The sequence below is a fragment of the Colias eurytheme genome, chromosome 19 (assembly GCF_061535395.1).
Source record: "Colias eurytheme isolate Ceu_HAF_F1 chromosome 19, ilColEury1 Martin Lab GWU primary, whole genome shotgun sequence".
Taxonomy (NCBI): Eukaryota; Metazoa; Arthropoda; class Insecta; order Lepidoptera; family Pieridae; genus Colias; species Colias eurytheme.
In genome coordinates this window covers 2,016,841-2,036,322 of record NC_142998.1, presented here as the reverse complement: position 1 = coordinate 2,036,322, position 19,482 = coordinate 2,016,841, and the positions used below count along the sequence as shown (strand labels likewise).

At 38.8% G+C, this 19,482-nt stretch overlaps 1 protein-coding gene across 1 annotated transcript; it reads right to left on the bottom strand.

Moving 5' to 3' along the window:
* Positions 1–17,813: 17,813 nt before the first annotated feature.
* On the bottom strand, positions 17,814–19,025 carry LOC149900010 (uncharacterized). Its single transcript, XM_090113224.1, has one exon. The coding sequence runs from the start codon at positions 18,976–18,978 to the stop codon at positions 18,034–18,036; it is 945 nt and encodes a 314-aa protein (XP_089969350.1). The 5' UTR covers positions 18,979–19,025; the 3' UTR covers positions 17,814–18,033.
* Between the last annotated feature and the right edge of the window lie 457 nt (positions 19,026–19,482).

Sequence of the window (19,482 nt, the reverse complement as noted above, 5' to 3'; positions counted from 1 at the left end):
AGGATAATAAATCTTAATATATATAAAACTCGTGTCACAATGTTTGTCCTCAATGGACTCCTATACCACTTAACCGATTATAATAAAATTCGCACACCAAGTGCAGTTCGATCCAACTTGAGAGATAGGATAGTTTAAACTACCACGGGCGAAGCTGGGGCGGACCGCTAGTAAGTTAATATAATACAGTGGCCATAAATGAGTTTTTATAATTCAGCTATTGATTTCATAGCTTAATTTCCTTTTCAAAAATATAAAGCCATTGGTGATGATATCATTAAATCAATTTCTTGCTTCGAGATTTCCGCCGTGTATTCTTGACCTAATTTGTACAACATTCAACAACCGCTTCGAAGAAAACTAAAGAGCCTTTATTGGGAAAAATTATCCAATATCTTTGTTTTTTTTTATAAACAATGCTGGATGTATGAGTGTTGTTTGTTCTCTTGATAAATCGAAAAATTGCAACTGTGTATGTTTTAAGTACTTCGTTTGTGTGAACCAGAAGTATTGAATACAATGTCAGAAGACTCGTATATTTTTATTGGTAGCATATAATTATTACTGTTTTAGCCCGATTTGGATACATAATATTTTAAGATAGAAGTTCTAATGTTTTACTAGCACGAATCGTTTGTTTAATTAAGTGGCTAGTTAAAGTTACAAAAAGAATATAATTATAAAATCTATATCAATATAAATCCTTGGTAATAAATTCACAGGAAATAAGATATTCATTCACCTTATCAACCCGTAGTCTTACTCTAAACGCCTCTCCCATATATCCTCCCTGGCTTACTAAACATACAAGCATACCTTAGTATTTTCTAGTGTTTGATTTTACGCGAGTATTAAGCCGGGTATCCACTTAGGTTCGCCGTGGATCGCGAACAATGTGTGCTCCGCGAACGTGAACGTGTACAGTGTACACACTTAGGCTGCAACATCAGTGCTCCTGTCGGAGCGCTAAATTCCGCGCTCCGCTCTCCAGTAGACACACGACAGACAAGACAGGTCGGTGCAAACATGCCGCCTCCAGAATTAGTAGGGAGTGCAGCTTATATTTTGATACATTATATTGTGATGGAATACAAACAACCTCCTCAATTTTGGCAAGGTAATATGAATAAGGGAAGAAGAAATAATGAAATAATGCATATATTCATCATTTCATCGGACCACTCCATGTTCGCGAACTTAAGGACGCATATACAAATTGACGCGCATCAATTTTACGTTTTGAGTCTTACTACTACACGTGCACGGCTCACACACACAGCGAAATGCGAGAAACGACGAAATTATGACTAAACTGACACGACTTGATAATTGAACTTATTTTTATTGCCATGTTTTTTTTTTTTAATTTACTTTGATTTGTTTGTAACGTTGAATGGTCACAAAAGTAGATACCATTTACCTAATTTCATTGGACAGTGATTGATTGGTAAACAAGTACTTGCCAAAGTGTACTTCGAAGACGGCTACTGGAACTAATAGATGATTAGAGCTACGTGTACCAAGTTTGGGCTCATTTTGTTAGTTATGTTGAGACCTTACCTCCGGACTTGATGGAGTGACCTGAAGGTGTACTTCGAAGACAGCTACTGGAACTAATAGACGAGTAGAGCTAGGTATGCTGAGTTTGGGCTCGTTTTGTTAGTTACGTTGAGACCTTACCTCCGGACTTGATGGAGTGACCTGAAGGTGTACTTCGAAGACGGCTACTGGAACTAATAGACGAGTAGAGCTAGGTATGCCGAGTTTGGGCTCGTTTTGTTAGTTACGTTGAGACCTTACCTCCGGACTTGATGGAGTGACCTGAAGGTGTACTTCGAAGACGGCTACTGGAACTAATAGACGAGTAGAGCTAGGTATGCCGAGTTTAGGCTCATTTTGTTAGTTATGTTGAGACCTTACCTCCAGACTTGATGGAGTGACCTGCAGGTGTACTTCGAAGACGGCTACTGGAACTACTAGACGATTTGAGCTAGGTGTGCCGAGTTTGGGCTCATTTTGTTAGTTATATTGAGACCTTACCTCCGCAATTGATAAAGTGACCTGCAGGTGTACTTCGAAGACGGCAACTGGAACTAACAGACGAGTAGAGCTAGGTGTGCCGAGTTTGGGCTCGTTTTGTTAGTTATGTCGAGACCTTACCTCCGGACTTGATGGAGTGACCTGAAGGTATACTTCGAAGACTGCTACTGGAACTAATATACGAGCTGATTTAGGTGTGCCGAGTTTGGGCTCGTTTTGTTAGTTATGTCGAGACCTTACCTCCGGACTTGATGGAGTGACCTGAAGGTATACTTCGAAGACTGCTACTGGAACTAATATACGAGCTGAGCTAGGTGTGCCGAGTTTGGGCTCGTTTTTTTAGTATATAATTTTGTTGTGGTATCAAATGCAAGTGGGTTTTCGAAAACTAGAAAGAAAATACTTTTATTTGGCACATACATATACTACTGATAGGTACTTGCAAATACTTTTTAAGTTCCAATATACTGAAACATTACTATAAATAAAATGTTGTGTGGTTTTATGAAACCACGGTAAAAGTGCAAGTGTTCGAATGGTTCCGAACACTGCTTTGTGTAGCGCATGTCGCGTGCTGAGTAGGTATACCTACTCGGCAGCCGCGATACACGCGACATGCGCTACACAGACCAAAAAGTTTGAGACGATGTAATAAAAGTTTCACTTTAATAAAATCTATCAAAAATCTTATATCATACGTATATAATATGTATCTTTATTTATATCTAACTAGCGACCCGCCCATGCTTCGCATGGGTGCAATGGCACGGCCGCGGCGGCCGGCCGGTACCGCCGCAAACGCTACGTCCCGCAATTTTTAAATCTGTAATATCTTCGAAAATATTCACTTAAATCATACGGTGTAAAGGGCCATATAGATCTATATTAAATGAACAATGTATTTAAGGTATTTAATTGGTTAAGAATTAATGCTGTATTGGTTAAAATCGCTTCGAAAATTAGCCATTATTTGTCGTAAAAAGTAAATGACAAAAAAAAGTAATTGTGGGTTATCCATAAGAGATAGACATATACCATCACGGACTTTTCCGTAGACTTTTTCAATGTGTACAATACTTAGTACATTATTTTGATAGAACTCGTAGGGTTCAGCCTGCGTTTGCAATGTAAGCGGAATAAATGTTATTATTTACGACATCACATTAGAAACCTCAAAAATAACAGTACTTCTCCACTACTTAATGGATCTTATTATACATATAAACCTTCCTCTTGAATCACTCTATCTATTAAAAAAAACCGCATCAAAATCCGTTGCGTAGTTTCAAAGATTTAAGCGTACAAAGGGACATAGGGACAGGGAAAGCGACTTTGTTTTATACTATGTAGTGATGCCACTTTGCGTTGTAATTTTATAACTCAAGAACAGGCTCACCTATCCAAACAAAATGTTTAGGCTTTTTTCAGACTATTAAGTACATGGTTTATGTGAAGTTTGGTAAGGTAGAGTAGTGTATAGTATGGTAGAATAGGGTAAAGTAGTGTAGAGTAGTGTAGGGTAGGATAGATAGGGTAGGGTTATGTAGGGTAAAAGATAAAAAAATGGATAAAACTCAAGAAAAACAATTCTTTTTAATTAATTCTTAGTTTTCATTATATTACTATGGCAATTTGATGAATGTTCCTGTAGTTCCATATTTCTTTTGAATCTTGGATCGGTCAATTCTGGAAGGAGGCTGTTCTTATAAAATCGAATTAAATGTGTCTTCATGTTCTCCTTCAAAAATTGATCGTCATATCTTTCCGGTTGCCCTTCGGGTGTATCATCACGACTACCTTCACGTAGCTCTAATCGTCTATTAGTCCCAGTAGCCGTCTTCGAAGTACACCTTCAGGTCACTCCATCAAGTCCGGAGGTAAGGTCTCAACGTAACTAACAAAACGAGCCCAAACTCGGCATACCTAGCTCTACTCGTCTATTAGTCCCAGTAGCCGTCTTCGAAGTACACCTTCAGGTCACTCCATCAAGTCCGGAGGTAAGGTCTCAACGTAACTAACAAAACGAGCCCAAACTCGGCATACCTAGCTCTACTCGTCTATTAGTTCCAGTAGCCGTCTTCGAAGTACACCTGCAGGTCACTCCATCAAGTCTGGAGGTAAGGTCTCAACATAACTAACAAAATGAGCCTAAACTCGGCATACCTAGCTCTACTCGTCTATTAGTTTCAGTAGCCGTCTTCGAAGTACACCTTCAGGTCACTCCATCAAGTCCGGAGGTAAGGTCTCAACGTAACTAACAAAACGAGCCCAAACTCGGCATACCTAGCTCTACTCGTCTATTAGTTCCAGTAGCCGTCTTCGAAGTACACCTTCAGGTCACTCCATCAAGTCCGGAGGTAAGGTCTCAACGTAACTAACAAAACGAGCCCAAACTCGGCATACTTAGCTCTACTCGTCTATTAGTTCCAGTAGCCGTCTTCGAAGTACACCTTCAGGTCACTCCATCAAGTCCGGAGGTAAGGTCTCAACGTAACTAATAAAACGAGCCCAAACTCGGCATACCTAGCTCTACTCGTCTATTAGTTCCAGTAGCCGTCTTCGAAGTACACCTTCAGGTCACTCCATCAAGTCCGGAGGTAAGGTCTCAACATAACTAACAAAACGAGCCCAAACTCGGCATACCTAGCTCTACTCGTCTATTAGTTCCAGTAGCCGTCTTCGAAGTACACCTTCAGGTCACTCCATCAAGTCCGGAGGTAAGGTCTCAACATAACTAACAAAACGAGCCCAAACTCGGCATACCTAGCTCTAATCGTTTATTAGTTCCAGTAGCCGTCTTCGAAGTACACCTGCAGGTCACTCCATCAAGTCTGGAGGTAAGGTCTCAACATAACTAACAAAACGAGCCCAAACTCGGCATACCTAGCTCTACTCGTCTATTAGTTCCAGTAGCCGTCTTCGAAGTACACCTTCAGGTCACTCCATCAAGTCCGGAGGTAAGGTCTCAACATAACTAACAAAACGAGCCCAAACTCGGCATACCTAGCTCTACTCGTCTATTAGTTCCAGTAGCCGTCTTCGAAGTACACCTTCAGGTCACTCCATCAAGTCCGGAGGTAAGGTCTCAACATAACTAACAAAACGAGCCCAAACTCGGCATACCTAGCTCTAATCGTTTATTAGTTCCAGTAGCCGTCTTCGAAGTACACCTTCAGGTTACTCCATCAAGTCCGGAGGTAAGGTCTCAACATAACTAACAAAACGAGCCCAAACTCGGCATACCTAGCTCTACTCGTCTATTAGTTCCAGTAGCCGTCTTCGAAGTACACCTTCAGGTCACTCCATCAAGTCCGGAGGTAAGGTCTCAACATAACTAACAAAACGAGCCCAAACTCGGCATACCTAGCTCTACTCGTCTATTAGTTCCAGTAGCCGTCTTCGAAGTACACCTTCAGGTCACTCCATCAAGTCCGGAGGTAAGGTCTCAACATAACTAACAAAACGAGCCCAAACTCGGCATACCTAGCTCTAATCGTTTATTAGTTCCAGTAGCCGTCTTCGAAGTACACCTGCAGGTCACTCCATCAAGTCTGGAGGTAAGGTCTCAACATAACTAACAAAACGAGCCCAAACTCGGCATACCTAGCTCTACTCGTCTATTAGTTCCAGTAGCCGTCTTCGAAGTACACATTCAGGTCACTCCATCAAGTCCGGAGGTAAGGTCTCAACATAACTAACAAAACGAGCCCAAACTCGGCATACCTAGCTCTACTCGTCTATTAGTTCCAGTAGCCGTCTTCGAAGTACACCTTCAGGTCACTCCATCAAGTCCGGAGGTAAGGTCTCAACATAACTAACAAAACGAGCCCAAACTCGGCATACCTAGCTCTAATCGTTTATTAGTTCCAGTAGCCGTCTTCGAAGTACACCTTCAGGTCACTCCATCAAGTCCGGAGGTAAGGTCTCAACATAACTAACAAAACGAGCCCAAACTCGGCATACCTAGCTCTAATCGTTTATTAGTTCCAGTAGCCGTCTTCGAAGTACACCTGCAGGTCACTCCATCAAGTCAGAAACTAAATATGAAATTTATAATCCCATAAGCATAAAATCTATAAATAAAATAAATGCGTGAAGGATCAAGTTTATTAGGTGAAATATTTTGTATTCGTACAGTGATCTTTTCGTAAACGAGGAGCTGCTTACAAGCGTCACAGTGTCTACTCACAACGGCGGCTGAGCGCAGACTAAATTACTAAAATATTTCATTACAAATTGTGTTGCAATAATTCAAGGTAGTGACAAATAAAATAACCCTTATTTCAATGCAATAAGTATCACGCGTTACAGCTAAATATGTGAAAAAATAAGATTTGATTTTAATTTTTTTCTCAGCCTATTTGTAACATTTTGATAGTTTTATCTAGTACCTTTTTGAGTTAGACATGTCTACTTACTTAAAATATTTTAAAATTAATCAATTTGTTTTATTAAATACAAGAAAAATGTTCGTTTATTCAGCACGATATTGTCAATTTTGGGTGAAGAGGCAACGGAAATTATTTTTTTCAATATTATAAACCAAAATTTTCGACTTAAAATTTAGTACCTTTTAAAGATTAAGGAGTAATCTATTTATGGTAATTATTAGTTAAATTTGGTTTTGTACTATTTCGCCGCAAAATGCACCGAAAAACTGCGTATTTTTGTCAGATTCGTAAACGCGTCCTTAATAAACACACGCTCGCGTCCACGAACAAACTGCGCTCCCCTTTGAGTTCGCGCAAAAAACCGCTTCCGGAGCGCTCCGCCGTGTTCGGTGTTCGGTGTTCGGTGTTGGTTGTTCGTTGTTTATTGTTTGTTGCTTGTTGTTTGTTGTTCGTTGTTCGTTGTTCGTTGTTCGTTGTTCGTTGTTCGTTGTTCGTTGTTCGTTGTTCGTCGTTCGTCGTTCGTTGTTCGTTGTTCGTTGTTCGTTGTTCGTTGTTCGTTGTTCGTATTTCGTTGTTCGTTGTTCGTTGTTCGTTGTTCGTTGTTCGTTGTTCGTTGTTCGTTGTTCGTTGTTCGTTGTTCGTTGTTCGTTGTTCGTTGTTCGTTGTTCGTTGTTCGTTGTTCGTTGTTCGTTGTTCGTTGTTCGTTGTTCGTTGTTCGTTGTTCGTTGTTCGTTGTTCGTTGTTCGTTGTTCGTTGTGCGTTGTTCGTTATTCGTTGTTCAGTGTTCGGTGTTCGTTGTTCGTTGTTCGTTGTTCGTTGTTCGTTGTTCGTTGTTCGTTGTTCGTTGTTCGTTGTTCGTTGTTCGTTGTTCAGTGTTCGGTGTTCGTTGTTCGTTGTTCGTTGTTCGTTGTTCGTTGTTCGTTGTTCGTTGTTCGTTGTTCGTTGTTCGTTGTTCGTTGTTCGTTGTTCGTTGTTCGTTGTTCGTTGTTCGTTGTTCGTTGTTCGTTGTTCGTTGTTCGTTGTTCGTTGTTCGTTGTTCGTTGTTCGTTGTTCGTTGTTCGTTGTTCGTTGTTCGTTGTTCGTTGTTCGTTGTTCGTTGTTCGTTGTTCGTTGTTCGTTGTTCGTTGTTCGTTGTTCGTTGTTCGTTGTTCGTTGTTCGTTGTTCGTTGTTCGTTGTTCGTTGTTCGTTGTTCGTTGTTCGTTGTTCGTTGTTTGGTGTTTGGTGTTTGGTGTTTGAATAGAATAGAATAGAATAGAAAAAAATTATTCCCAAAAAATGATACAGTTTGGTGTTTGGTGTTCGGTGTTCGGTGTTCGGTGTTCGTTGTTCGTTGTTCGTTGTTCGTTGTTCGTTGTTCGTTGTTCGTTGTTCGTTGTTCGTTGTTCGTTGTTCGTTGTTCGTTGTTCGTTGTTCGTTGTTCGTTGTTCGTTGTTCGTTGTTCGTTGTTCGTTGTTCGTTGTTCGTTGTTCGTTGTTCGTTGTTCGTTGTTCGTTGTTCGTTGTTCGTTGTTCGTTGTTCGTTGTTCGGTGTTTGGTGTTTGGTGTTTGAATAGAATAGAATAGAATAGAAAAAAATTATTCCCAAAAAATGATACAGTTTGGTGTTTGGTGTTCGGTGTTCGGTGTTCGGTGTTCGTTGTGCGTTATTCGTTGTTCGTTGTTCGTTGTTCGTTGTTCGTTGTTCGTTGTTCGTTGTTCGTTGTTCGTTGTTCGTTGTTCGTTGTTCGTTGTTCGTTGTTCGTTGTTCGTTGTTCGTTGTTCGTTGTTCGTTGTTCGTTGTTCGTTGTTCGTTGTTCGTTGTTCGTTGTTCGTTGTTCGTTGTTCGTTGTTCGTTGTTCGGTGTTCGGTGTTCGGTGTTCGGTGTTCGGTGTTCGGTGTTCGGTGTTCGTTGTTCGTTGTTCGTTGTTCGTTGTTCGTTGTTCGTTGTTCGTTGTTCGTTGTTCGTTGTTTGGTGTTTGGTGTTTGAATAGAATAGAATAGAATAGAAAAAATTTATTCCCAAAAAATGATACAGTTTGGTGTTTGGTGTTCGGTGTTCGGTGTTCGTTGTGCATTGTTCGTTGTTCGTTGTTTGGTGTTTGGTGTTTGGTGTTTGAATAGAATAGAATAGAATAGAATAGAAAAAATTTATTCCCAAAAAATGATACAGTTTGGTGTTTGGTGTTTGGTGTTCGGTGTTCGGTATACGTTGTGCGTTGTTCGTTATTCGGTGTTCGGTGTTCGTTGTTCGTTGTTCGTTGTTCGTTGTTCGTTGTTCGTTGTTCGTTGTTCGTTGTTCGTTGTTCGTTGTTCGCTGTTCGCTGTTCGCTGTTCGCTGTTCGCTGTTCGCTGTTCGCTGTTCGCTGTTCGCTGTTCGCTGTTCGCTGTTCGCTGTTCGCTGTTCGCTGTTCGCTGTTCGCTGTTCGCTGTTCGCTGTTCGCTGTTCGCTGTTCGCTGTTCGCTGTTCGCTGTTCGCTGTTCGCTGTTCGCTGTTCGCTGTTCGCTGTTCGCTGTTCGCTGTTCGCTGTTCGCTGTTCGCTGTTCGCTGTTCGCTGTTCGCTGTTCGCTGTTCGCTGTTCGCTGTTCGCTGTTCGCTGTTCGCTGTTCGCTGTTCGCTGTTCGCTGTTCGCTGTTCGCTGTTCGCTGTTCGCTGTTCGCTGTTCGCTGTTCGCTGTTCGCTGTTCGCTGTTCGCTGTTCGCTGTTCGCTGTTCGCTGTTCGCTGTTCGTTGTTCGTTGTTCGTTGTTCGGTGTTTGGTGTTTGGTGTTTGAATAGAATAGAATAGAATAGAAAAAAATTATTCCCAAAAAATGATACAGTTTGGTGTTTGGTGTTCGGTGTTCGGTGTTCGGTGTTCGTTGTGCGTTATTCGTTGTTCGTTGTTCGTTGTTCGTTGTTCGTTGTTCGTTGTTCGTTGTTCGTTGTTCGTTGTTCGTTGTTCGTTGTTCGTTGTTCGGTGTTCGGTGTTCTGTGTTCGGTGTTCGGTGTTCGGTGTTCGTTGTTCGTTGTTCGTTGTTCGTTGTTCGTTGTTCGTTGTTCGTTGTTCGTTGTTCGTTGTTCGGTGTTCGGTGTTCGGTGTTCGTTGTTCGTTGTTCGTTGTTCGTTGTTCGTTGTTCGTTGTTCGTTGTTCGTTGTTCGTTGTTCGTTGTTCGTTGTTCGTTGTTCGTTGTTCGTTGTTCGTTGTTCGTTGTTCGTTGTTCGTTGTTCGTTGTTCGTTGTTCGTTGTTCGTTGTTCGTTGTTCGTTGTTCGTTGTTCGTTGTTCGTTGTTCGTTGTTCGTTGTTCGTTATTCGTTGTTCGTTGTTCGTTGTTCGTTGTTCGTTGTTCGTTGTTCGTTGTTCGTTGTTCGTTGTTCGTTGTTTGGTGTTTGGTGTTTGGTGTTTGAATAGAATATTTTTTTTATTTTTATTTTATTTTATTAAAAATACTGTTACCACAACAATAAAAAAAATACAATAAAAGATATACTTAGGCTAACAAGATTCGACATAAATCCGTATGCTTCAGGTGCTACGCAGAGCAGTAAGTACTAGGCGACGAAAACTGGCTAGACTATTTGAAAAAATGTCAATAGTGTTATCTTTATTAACTATTTCGTTATATAGTCGGCATAACCTATATACTGGGTTATTATAAGAAATATATAAGCGAGTGGCGGGTATATAGAAGGGTTTAGCGTTCCGAGTGACACGAGCGTTACAATATAAAGAGAATTTACAAAGCATATCAGTGTGAATTAGGTTATTGATAATTTTATACATATAAATTAAATCAATGAATTTACGTCGCATTTCAAGTGAATCCAAATTGAAATATTTAAGCCGAATGTCATAGGTGGGCAAGGATCTTCTAAGGTGTTCACGATTGCATAGAGAACGTAAAAATCGTTTTTGTACCGATTCGAGCTTGTCGATATGTGTTTTGTAGAATGGAGACCACACTGAGGAGCCATATTCAAGGGTGCTACGGACCAGAGATTTATAAAGAATTAGGGCACTATTTTTATTTTTAAAAGATCTGGACATTCGTAATATAAAGCCTAAATTTTGATTGGCTTTTTTGACAGTAGATTCGACATGATCGATAAATGATAAACTTTTATCGAATGTCACCCCTAGATCTCGTATGAATTCTTTACGACCTAAGATAATATTTGAAATTTGATACGAAAAGTTAATACTGTTTACTTTATTAGTAAATGTGACAACATGACACTTAGAGGTATTTAATTTCATTAAATTTCTCTTACACCAGGCATGAAGAGCAATTAAGTCTTCTTGAAGCAACTGACAGTCAGCAATATTATCGACTTTTCTATATAGTTTCAGATCATCCGCATAAAGTAGACATTTACTACCTATATTAATATTATAGAATAGAATAGAAAAAAATTATTCCCAAAAAATGATACAGTTTGGTGTTTGGTGTTCGGTGTTCGGTGTTCGTTGTTCGTTGTTCGTTGTTCGTTGTTCGTTGTTCGTTGTTCGTTGTTCGTTGTTCGTTGTTCGTTGTTCGTTGTTCGTTGTTCGTTGTTCGTTGTTCGTTGTTCGTTGTTCGTTGTTCGTTGTTCGGTGTTTGGTGTTTGGTGTTTGAATAGAATAGAATAGAATAGAAAAAAATTATTCCCAAAAAATGATACAGTTTGGTGTTTGGTGTTCGGTGTTCGGTGTTCGGTGTTCGTTGTGCGTTATTCGTTGTTCGTTGTTCGTTGTTCGTTGTTCGTTGTTCGTTGTTCGTTGTTCGTTGTTCGTTGTTCGTTGTTCGTTGTTCGTTGTTCGTTGTTCGTTGTTCGTTGTTCGTTGTTCGTTGTTCGTTGTTCGTTGTTCGTTGTTCGTTGTTCGTTGTTCGGTGTTCGGTGTTCGGTGTTCGGTGTTCGGTGTTCGGTGTTCGGTGTTCGTTGTTCGTTGTTCGTTGTTCGTTGTTCGTTGTTCGTTGTTCGTTGTTTGGTGTTTGGTGTTTGGTGTTTGAATAGAATAGAATAGAATAGAAAAAAATTATTCCCAAAAAATGATACAGTTTGGTGTTTGGTGTTCGGTGTTCGGTGTTCGGTGTTCGTTGTGCGTTATTCGTTGTTCGTTGTTCGTTGTTCGTTGTTCGTTGTTCGCTGTTCGCTGTTCGCTGTTCGCTGTTCGCTGTTCGCTGTTCGCTGTTCGCTGTTCGCTGTTCGCTGTTCGCTGTTCGCTGTTCGCTGTTCGCTGTTCGCTGTTCGCTGTTCGCTGTTCGCTGTTCGCTGTTCGCTGTTCGCTGTTCGCTGTTCGCTGTTCGCTGTTCGCTGTTCGCTGTTCGCTGTTCGCTGTTCGCTGTTCGCTGTTCGCTGTTCGCTGTTCGCTGTTCGCTGTTCGCTGTTCGCTGTTCGCTGTTCGCTGTTCGCTGTTCGCTGTTCGCTGTTCGCTGTTCGCTGTTCGCTGTTCGCTGTTCGCTGTTCGCTGTTCGCTGTTCGCTGTTCGCTGTTCGCTGTTCGTTGTTCGTTGTTCGTTGTTCGTTGTTCGGTGTTTGGTGTTTGGTGTTTGAATAGAATAGAATAGAATAGAAAAAAATTATTCCCAAAAAATGATACAGTTTGGTGTTTGGTGTTCGGTGTTCGGTGTTCGGTGTTCGGTGTTCGTTGTGCGTTATTCGTTGTTCGTTGTTCGTTGTTCGTTGTTCGTTGTTCGTTGTTCGTTGTTCGTTGTTCGTTGTTCGTTGTTCGTTGTTCAATGTTCGTTGTTCGTTGTTCGTTGTTCGTTGTTCGTTGTTCGTTGTTCGTTGTTCGTTGTTCGTTGTTCGTTGTTCGTTGTTCGTTGTTCGTTGTTCGTTGTTCGTTGTTCGTTGTTCGTTGTTCGTTGTTCGTTGTTCGTTGTTCGTTGTTCGTTGTTCGTTGTTCGTTGTTCGTTGTTCGTTGTTCGTTGTTCGTTGTTCGGTGTTTGGTGTTTGGTGTTTGAATAGAATAGAATAGAATAGAAAAAAATTATTCCCTTAAAAATGATACAGCTTGGTGTTTGGTGTTCGGTGTTCGGTGTTCGGTGTTCGTTGTGCGTTATTCGTTGTTCGTTTTTCGTTGTTCGTTGTTCGTTGTTCGTTGTTCGTTGTTCGTTGTTCGTTGTTTGTTGTTCGTTGTTCGTTGTTCGTTGTTCGTTGTTCGTTGTTCGTTGTTCGTTGTTCGTTGTTCGTTGTTCGGTGTTCGGTGTTCGGTGTTCGGTGTTCGGTGTTCGGTGTTCGGTGTTCGTTGTTCGTTGTTCGTTGTTCGTTGTTCGTTGTTCGTTGTTCGTTGTTCGTTGTTCGTTGTTTGGTGTTTGGTGTTTGAATAGAAAAGAATAGAATAGAAAAAAATTATTCCCAAAAAATGATACAGTTTGGTGTTTGGTGTTCGGTGTTCGGTGTTCGGTGTTCGTTGTGCGTTGTTCGTTGTTCGTTGTTCTTTGTTCTTTGTTCGTTGTTCGTTGTTCGTTGTTCGTTGTTCGTTGTTCGTTGTTCGTTGTTCGTTGTTCGTTGTTCGTTGTTCGTTGTTCGTTGTTCGTTGTTCGTTGTTCGTTGTTCGTTGTTCGTTGTTCGTTGTTCGTTGTTCGTTGTTCGTTGTTCGTTGTTCGTTGTTCGTTGTTCGTTGTTCGTTGTTCGTTGTTCGTTGTTCGTTGTTCGTTGTTCGTTGTTCGTTGTTCGTTGTTCGTTGTTCGTTGTTCGTTGTTCGGTGTTCGGTGTTTGGTGTTTGGTGTTTGAATAGAATAGAATAGAATAGAAAAAAATTATTCCCAAAAAATGATACAGTTTGGTGTTTGGTGTTCGGTGTTCGGTGTTCGGTGTTCGGTGTTCGTTGTGCGTTATTCGTTGTTCGTTGTTCGTTGTTCGTTGTTCGTTGTTCGTTGTTCGTTGTTCGTTGTTCGTTGTTCGTTGTTCGTTGTTCGGTGTTCGGTGTTCGGTGTTCGGTGTTCGGTGTTCGTTGTGCGTTATTCGTTGTTCGTTGTTCGTTGTTCGTTGTTCGTTGTTCGTTGTTCGTTGTTCGTTGTTCGTTGTTCGTTGTTCGTTGTTCGTTGTTCGTTGTTCGTTGTTCGTTGTTCGTTGTTTGGTGTTCGGTGTTCGGTGTTCGGTGTTCGGTGTTCGGTGTTCGGTGTTCGTTGTTCGTTGTTCGTTGTTCGTTGTTCGTTGTTCGTTGTTCGTTGTTCGTTGTTTGGTGTTTGGTGTTTGGTGTTTGAATAGAAAAGAATAGAATAGAAAAAAATTATTCCAAAAAAATGATACAGTTTGGTGTTTGGTGTTCGGTGTTCGGTGTTCGGTGTTCGTTGTGCGTTGTTCGTTGTTCGTTGTTCTTTGTTCTTTGTTCTTTGTTCGTTGTTCGTTGTTCGTTGTTCGTTGTTCGTTGTTCGTTGTTCGTTGTTCGTTGTTCGTTGTTCGTTGTTCGTTGTTCGTTGTTCGTTGTTCGTTGTTCGTTGTTCGTTGTTCGTTGTTCGTTGTTCGTTGTTCGTTGTTCGTTGTTCGTTGTTCGTTGTTCGTTGTTCGTTGTTCGTTGTTCGTTGTTCGTTGTTCGTTGTTCGTTGTTCGTTGTTCGTTGTTCGTTGTTCGTTGTTCGTTGTTCGTTGTTCGTTGTTCGTTGTTCGTTGTTCGTTGTTCGTTGTTCGTTGTTCGGTGTTCGGTGTTCGGTGTTCGGTGTTCGGTGTTCGGTGTTCGGTGTTCGGTGTTCGGTGTTCGGTGTTCGGTGTTCGGTGTTCGGTGTTCGGTTTTCGGTGTTCGGTGTTCGGTGTTATTGATTGATTGATTGATTGATTGATTGATTGATTGATTGATTGATTGATTGATTGATTGATTGATTGATTGATTGATTGATTGATTGATTGATTGATTGATTGATTGATTGATTGATTGATTGATTGATTGATTGATTGATTGATTGATTGATTGATTGATTGATTGATTGATTGATTGATTGATTGATTGATTGATTGATTGATTGATTGATTGATTGATTGATTGATTGATTGATTGATTGATTGATTGATTGATTGATTGATTGATTGATTGATTGATTGATTGATTGATTGATTGATTGATTGATTGATTGATTGATTGATTGATATTTCGATGGCCTCTCTAGTACGTAGTACATGGTAATTCAATGGGCATATGTAAGAAAAAGCTAAAAAACATTATTTATTTTTTTATTTATTTATTTCTTTGTAATCATACAGCATTACAATAAGTGACAATTTTTAATATATTAGTACAGAACTAAGAGCCAATTAAGATTACTACTTAGATACGTTAATTTTTTAAATGACATATTATCAGAAAGGAGTGTATTACATGTTTTGGTGAATTATATAATATCTTAAGAAAGGTTAATGAATAATTAAACAGTTAAATCTGAAATCTCCCTTTGTGTGCGTGTGTGTATGTGTGTGTGAGTGTTAGTGTGATGTGAATGTGTGGTTGTCTGGACTTGCATGTTAGTACTAAAGCCGAATTGTATGTGAATTTTGTTAATTTCTTTTATAAATCTTTGCTTTGATAAAAGAAAAACATCTAGTTCTCTATAGTCCTTATTATATATATGAGAAATTCTACACATAATTCGATTTTTTGCGTAATTACTACTAGAATTAGGAGTGTAAAATAATGATGTGTGACGAGTTCTAAACTGAGGGGTGTTGAAATACACCAGTTCTAGGAGTTCCGAAGAATCAATTCTTCCATTGCATAAAGCATGAAGAAATAATAAGTCATTTTTAATCCATCAGTCCTCGGAATCACAGACACAATAGAAAATCTATTGTGTCGCGCCCCGATCGGGCCTTACGGTGGTCAATGGGTTAATACGTCTAAGTTGTAATGGTTCTAATTTAAAATATAAGCAAACATCCGTATATGTGTTGAAGCAGTGTTTAGCTTTAAAACACAAAAACCTTAAAAACCTTTTTTGGATAGATTCTATTCTATTTACGTGTTTAGCGTAATATGGAGACCAAATATTTGAGGCATAATCGAGTATACTCCTGACAAATGTAGAATACAAAACTTTGATACAACTAATATTTTTGAAACTTTTACAAGTGCGTTTGATAAACCCAAGTTGTTTAAGCGCCTTATTCACGACTACGTCCATATGCTGTGTCATACTTAATTTTTGATCGATAATTACACCAAGATCTTTCACCCAGTTGACTTCTTTTATTGGATCGTCATTTAATGTATATGTGAATGAAATGGGTGCCTTTTTTCTAGTAATTGATATTTTTTGACATTTTTTTATATTGACAGTAATTCTATTTTTTCTATAATAGGCTTCTAAATTAGTAAGGTCGCTTTGAATATTTTTACAATCATTAATAGATTCAACAGCAAGATAGATTTTTTTATCATCCGCATACATTAGATATTTAGAGTGGATAAAACAGGTGAAAATATCAAACAGATAAGCGTTGTACAAAAGAGGTCCAAGTATTGAGCCCTGCGGAACTCCAGATATGATATTTACGAAGTTACTTTTAGCTCCTCCAATCACTACAGCCTGCATTCTTTTACTGATATAAGAACAGATCCATCGATATAGATCACCTCGTATACCGATAGCATATAGTTTTTTAAGAAGTATGATGTGATCTACACGATCGAATGCTTTTTCGAAATCCGTGTAGATCACATCCACTTGATTACCCCCATCCAGTTGTTGCAATGTATAGTTTGTAAGTATAGATAAGTTTGTTACGGTAGAGCGTCCCTTTATAAAGCCGTGCTGTTCTGGTGGAATGAATTTATATATTAAAGGACTTATTCGAAGATGTATAAGTTTTTCAAAACTTTACTGAGTGAGTTTAATATAGAAATCGGCCTATAATTGATAATATGGTTTTTAGGACCCGATTTGTATATAGGGACAATAAGAGCTTCCTTCCATTTCGAAGGAAACTCACCAAAATGGTTTACTGACAACGAAAATATAATGGACAAGGGTAACGCTAAAGTTTCAGAGCACTGTTTTAAAAAAATTGGTGGTATTTCATCGCTACCTGCGCCCTTTTTCCCTTTAAGCGACTTTAAAACACGTTTAACCTCAGAAATTTTGAAAGAAATATTAGAGATAAGTTCATTATTCGGACACGAAACTGGAAGGTTGAATTCTTCATATAACTTAGCAGGTTCATCAAAAATGCTATGAAAGTGTTTGTTGAATTCAGTGCATATGTCTGTTTCGGTACAAAAAATTTTATTTTTATAAATCATACTTTTAGGATATCCTTTTGAGCCCGTCTTTATAGATTTTATGTACGACCAAAAACAAGTCGGATCTTTCTGAATATACGATTGCATTCGATCAAGGTAGAGTGAAAAACATTTTTCCTGTAGAATCTTTTGCCTCGAACGAAGTAGACTAAATTCATCGTAGTCAAGGGGATTTTTGTATTTTTTCCATCTTTTGTGAAGTTTTAATTTATCTTTTATTATATGTATTAATGCTTTGTTGTACCACCGGGGAAAGTTTTTCACAGATTTATATGTTTTTGGAACGTGTGTGACAAAACACTCATTTAGTATCCTGTAAAACACATCAACTATATCATCGATATGATCACCTATTAAAATGGATGGCCAATTAATTTTTGAGAGAAAATCATTAACGTCTGAATAGTTAGCACGGTAAAAATTGTAACGGACTGTCTTTGATTTCTTTATGTATTTGATACTTAGTTCAGAAATATCTATTTCCAAAGCAGGGTGATATATATCTTCAGGTACCAAAGGTCCCGACGCTTTACTGACATCTATTCGGAAATTGGAAAAAATTAAATCGAGTATGTTATTCTTGTCGTTTGTTATAAAGTTGTACTGATCTAGACCGGAAATACTACACATGTCCAAGAAGTCAGAAGCAGCAGTCTGCATTTCAATAGAGCCTTTTTTTAACTGCATAACATTAATTGGGGACCACTTGACATTTGGCAAATTAAAGTCACCAAAGATTAAGAAATTATCGCTAGGAAAATCAATGAGTAATTTAGATACTGATGCAGTAAACATTTGAAGAGTTCGGGCCTGATTCTTATCTGGAGGTATATAAGCTACACAGATATGGAGACCTCGATTATTGTGTGATAGGACAGTTGTTGAAGGTATACTCACCCACAGACATTCGACGGCCTTAGGTCTCCAATCAGTCATAACTTGAGCTTGAAGGATCTTGTTACAGCAAATCATTACACCTCCACCTCGTTTTTTTGTTGAGGTAGTACAGTCTCGGTCATTTCTAATGATATCGTAGCGGTCATCACACAACTCCCTATCAAAAATACCTTCCGCTAACCATGTTTCCGTGATTAAAATGACATCAAAATTGTTCAAAAGAATATTATTATAAAATTCATGTGTTTTAGTTTTAAGTCCTCTTACGTTCTGATAGAAGAAATTAATGTTATTAGCCATTACTGTAATTTAAATAGGAACTAAAATAATTAATATCCGACACTAAAAACATGTTATTTAATTCGGCTATTAGTGGTTTTGTTAATTTATGTGTGTTATTTGTATTGAAAAAAGTGTGTGTGTATGAAGATGTATGGGAGATATTAACATATTCTACGGGTATAATTATAAACTTAAAAGTGAACATTTTATCAGCAGCAAGAATAATAGTTGATAAATTAATTAATATATTCGGCTTAATTATACAATTTTTTGTAGATCCCGCTTTGAATTTATACATAAAGCTGGAGATTCTTCTGATTTTCTTAAAAAAATGTTACAATTTCTAACCCATACAAATTTATAAGAGTTCTGAACAGCCAGATCCTTAGTTTGTTTCAAGAGGGCCTTGTTCTCAGGAGTCAGGTGTTCAAAGACGAAAAACTTAGTAGTAGGACCTTCCACACCAACATTGTTAGTATTTATACCCTTTTTCTTACGTATACCAGAAAGAATTTTATCTTTGTATAGGCGGTCCTTCAGTTTTACGACTAACGGCTTGGGACGCCCAGATATATTTTTAAATGGTTGGACTCTGTGAGCAAATTCAATTTGATCGCTGCATAATATTATACCCGCATATTTCGCAATTTCAGTAATTATTTGTTTAGGATCTTCGTTTGTTTTTTCGGGTAGACCAATTATTTCCAAATTCCATTGCCGCGACCACTGTTGCTGTTTGTTCATGAGATTACGTAACTCATCCATTTGATTATTTTTGTCTAGAACTACAGCTTCTAACTTTTCAAAATTTTGTTGGAGATCTAAATGTTCAGATTGAAGCATATCGTAGGATTCCTTAATTGTTTTAACTTCCGTAGACATTTCCGTAAGTTCATTCTTGATTTTTTTTAATAAACAATTTTTTATTTCATCCAGAAAATCTTCTTTTATCTTTTTCAGTTTTTCATCCAGCAATTGTTCAAAGTAGCTTAATAATTCGGGTGTCGTTAGGGCTGCATTGGTGGTAGATGGGGGATTGAACTCCGGTGTAGCTCTCGAACTTTGTCCGCTGACATCCGAAGATGGTTGGCTCTGCTGTTGATGAACTGTATTCTTCATACCGCCGCGAACTGGTGTATTACTGTTGTCGCCTCCTTTGCGTAAGGCAGCCGTGCAACTAGGGCATTTCCATTGGGTACGCATGGAAGTAGAATTATTCCCAAAATCAACGCATTCGGAGTGAAAAACAAGCGCGCATGTAGTACATTTTATGCGTCTCTGCGTGACACTTATGCTATTTTACATGCCTCACATAATAGACCCATATTTAGTTTATTATTTTTAATATAAAAATAAAGTAAAAATTTGGCCTATAGTTGGGTAATTTCTTGGTGATGGCAACACTGAAGCACGTCAGTACGACAGCGATCTGTTGTCTTTGGAAGGCGGAAATGTCAATAACTTCATCTGACAGAAACTTCAATTATTTATTTTATCTCTGTTTACCTTCAGTTTGTAAAAAAATGTTGTAAACAGAAAACAAATTGTGCCTTTTTACGCCAAAATTATAGTCCATTAAGTTTATTCTTTTACTTAACTTAGTTTTCACAGTTCACTTTAACACGTTTTTAAAAACCGCACTATGAAACACACACTCATCTATTTTTAATACATTAAAAACTCAGCAGCAAATGTTTATCGTTACTC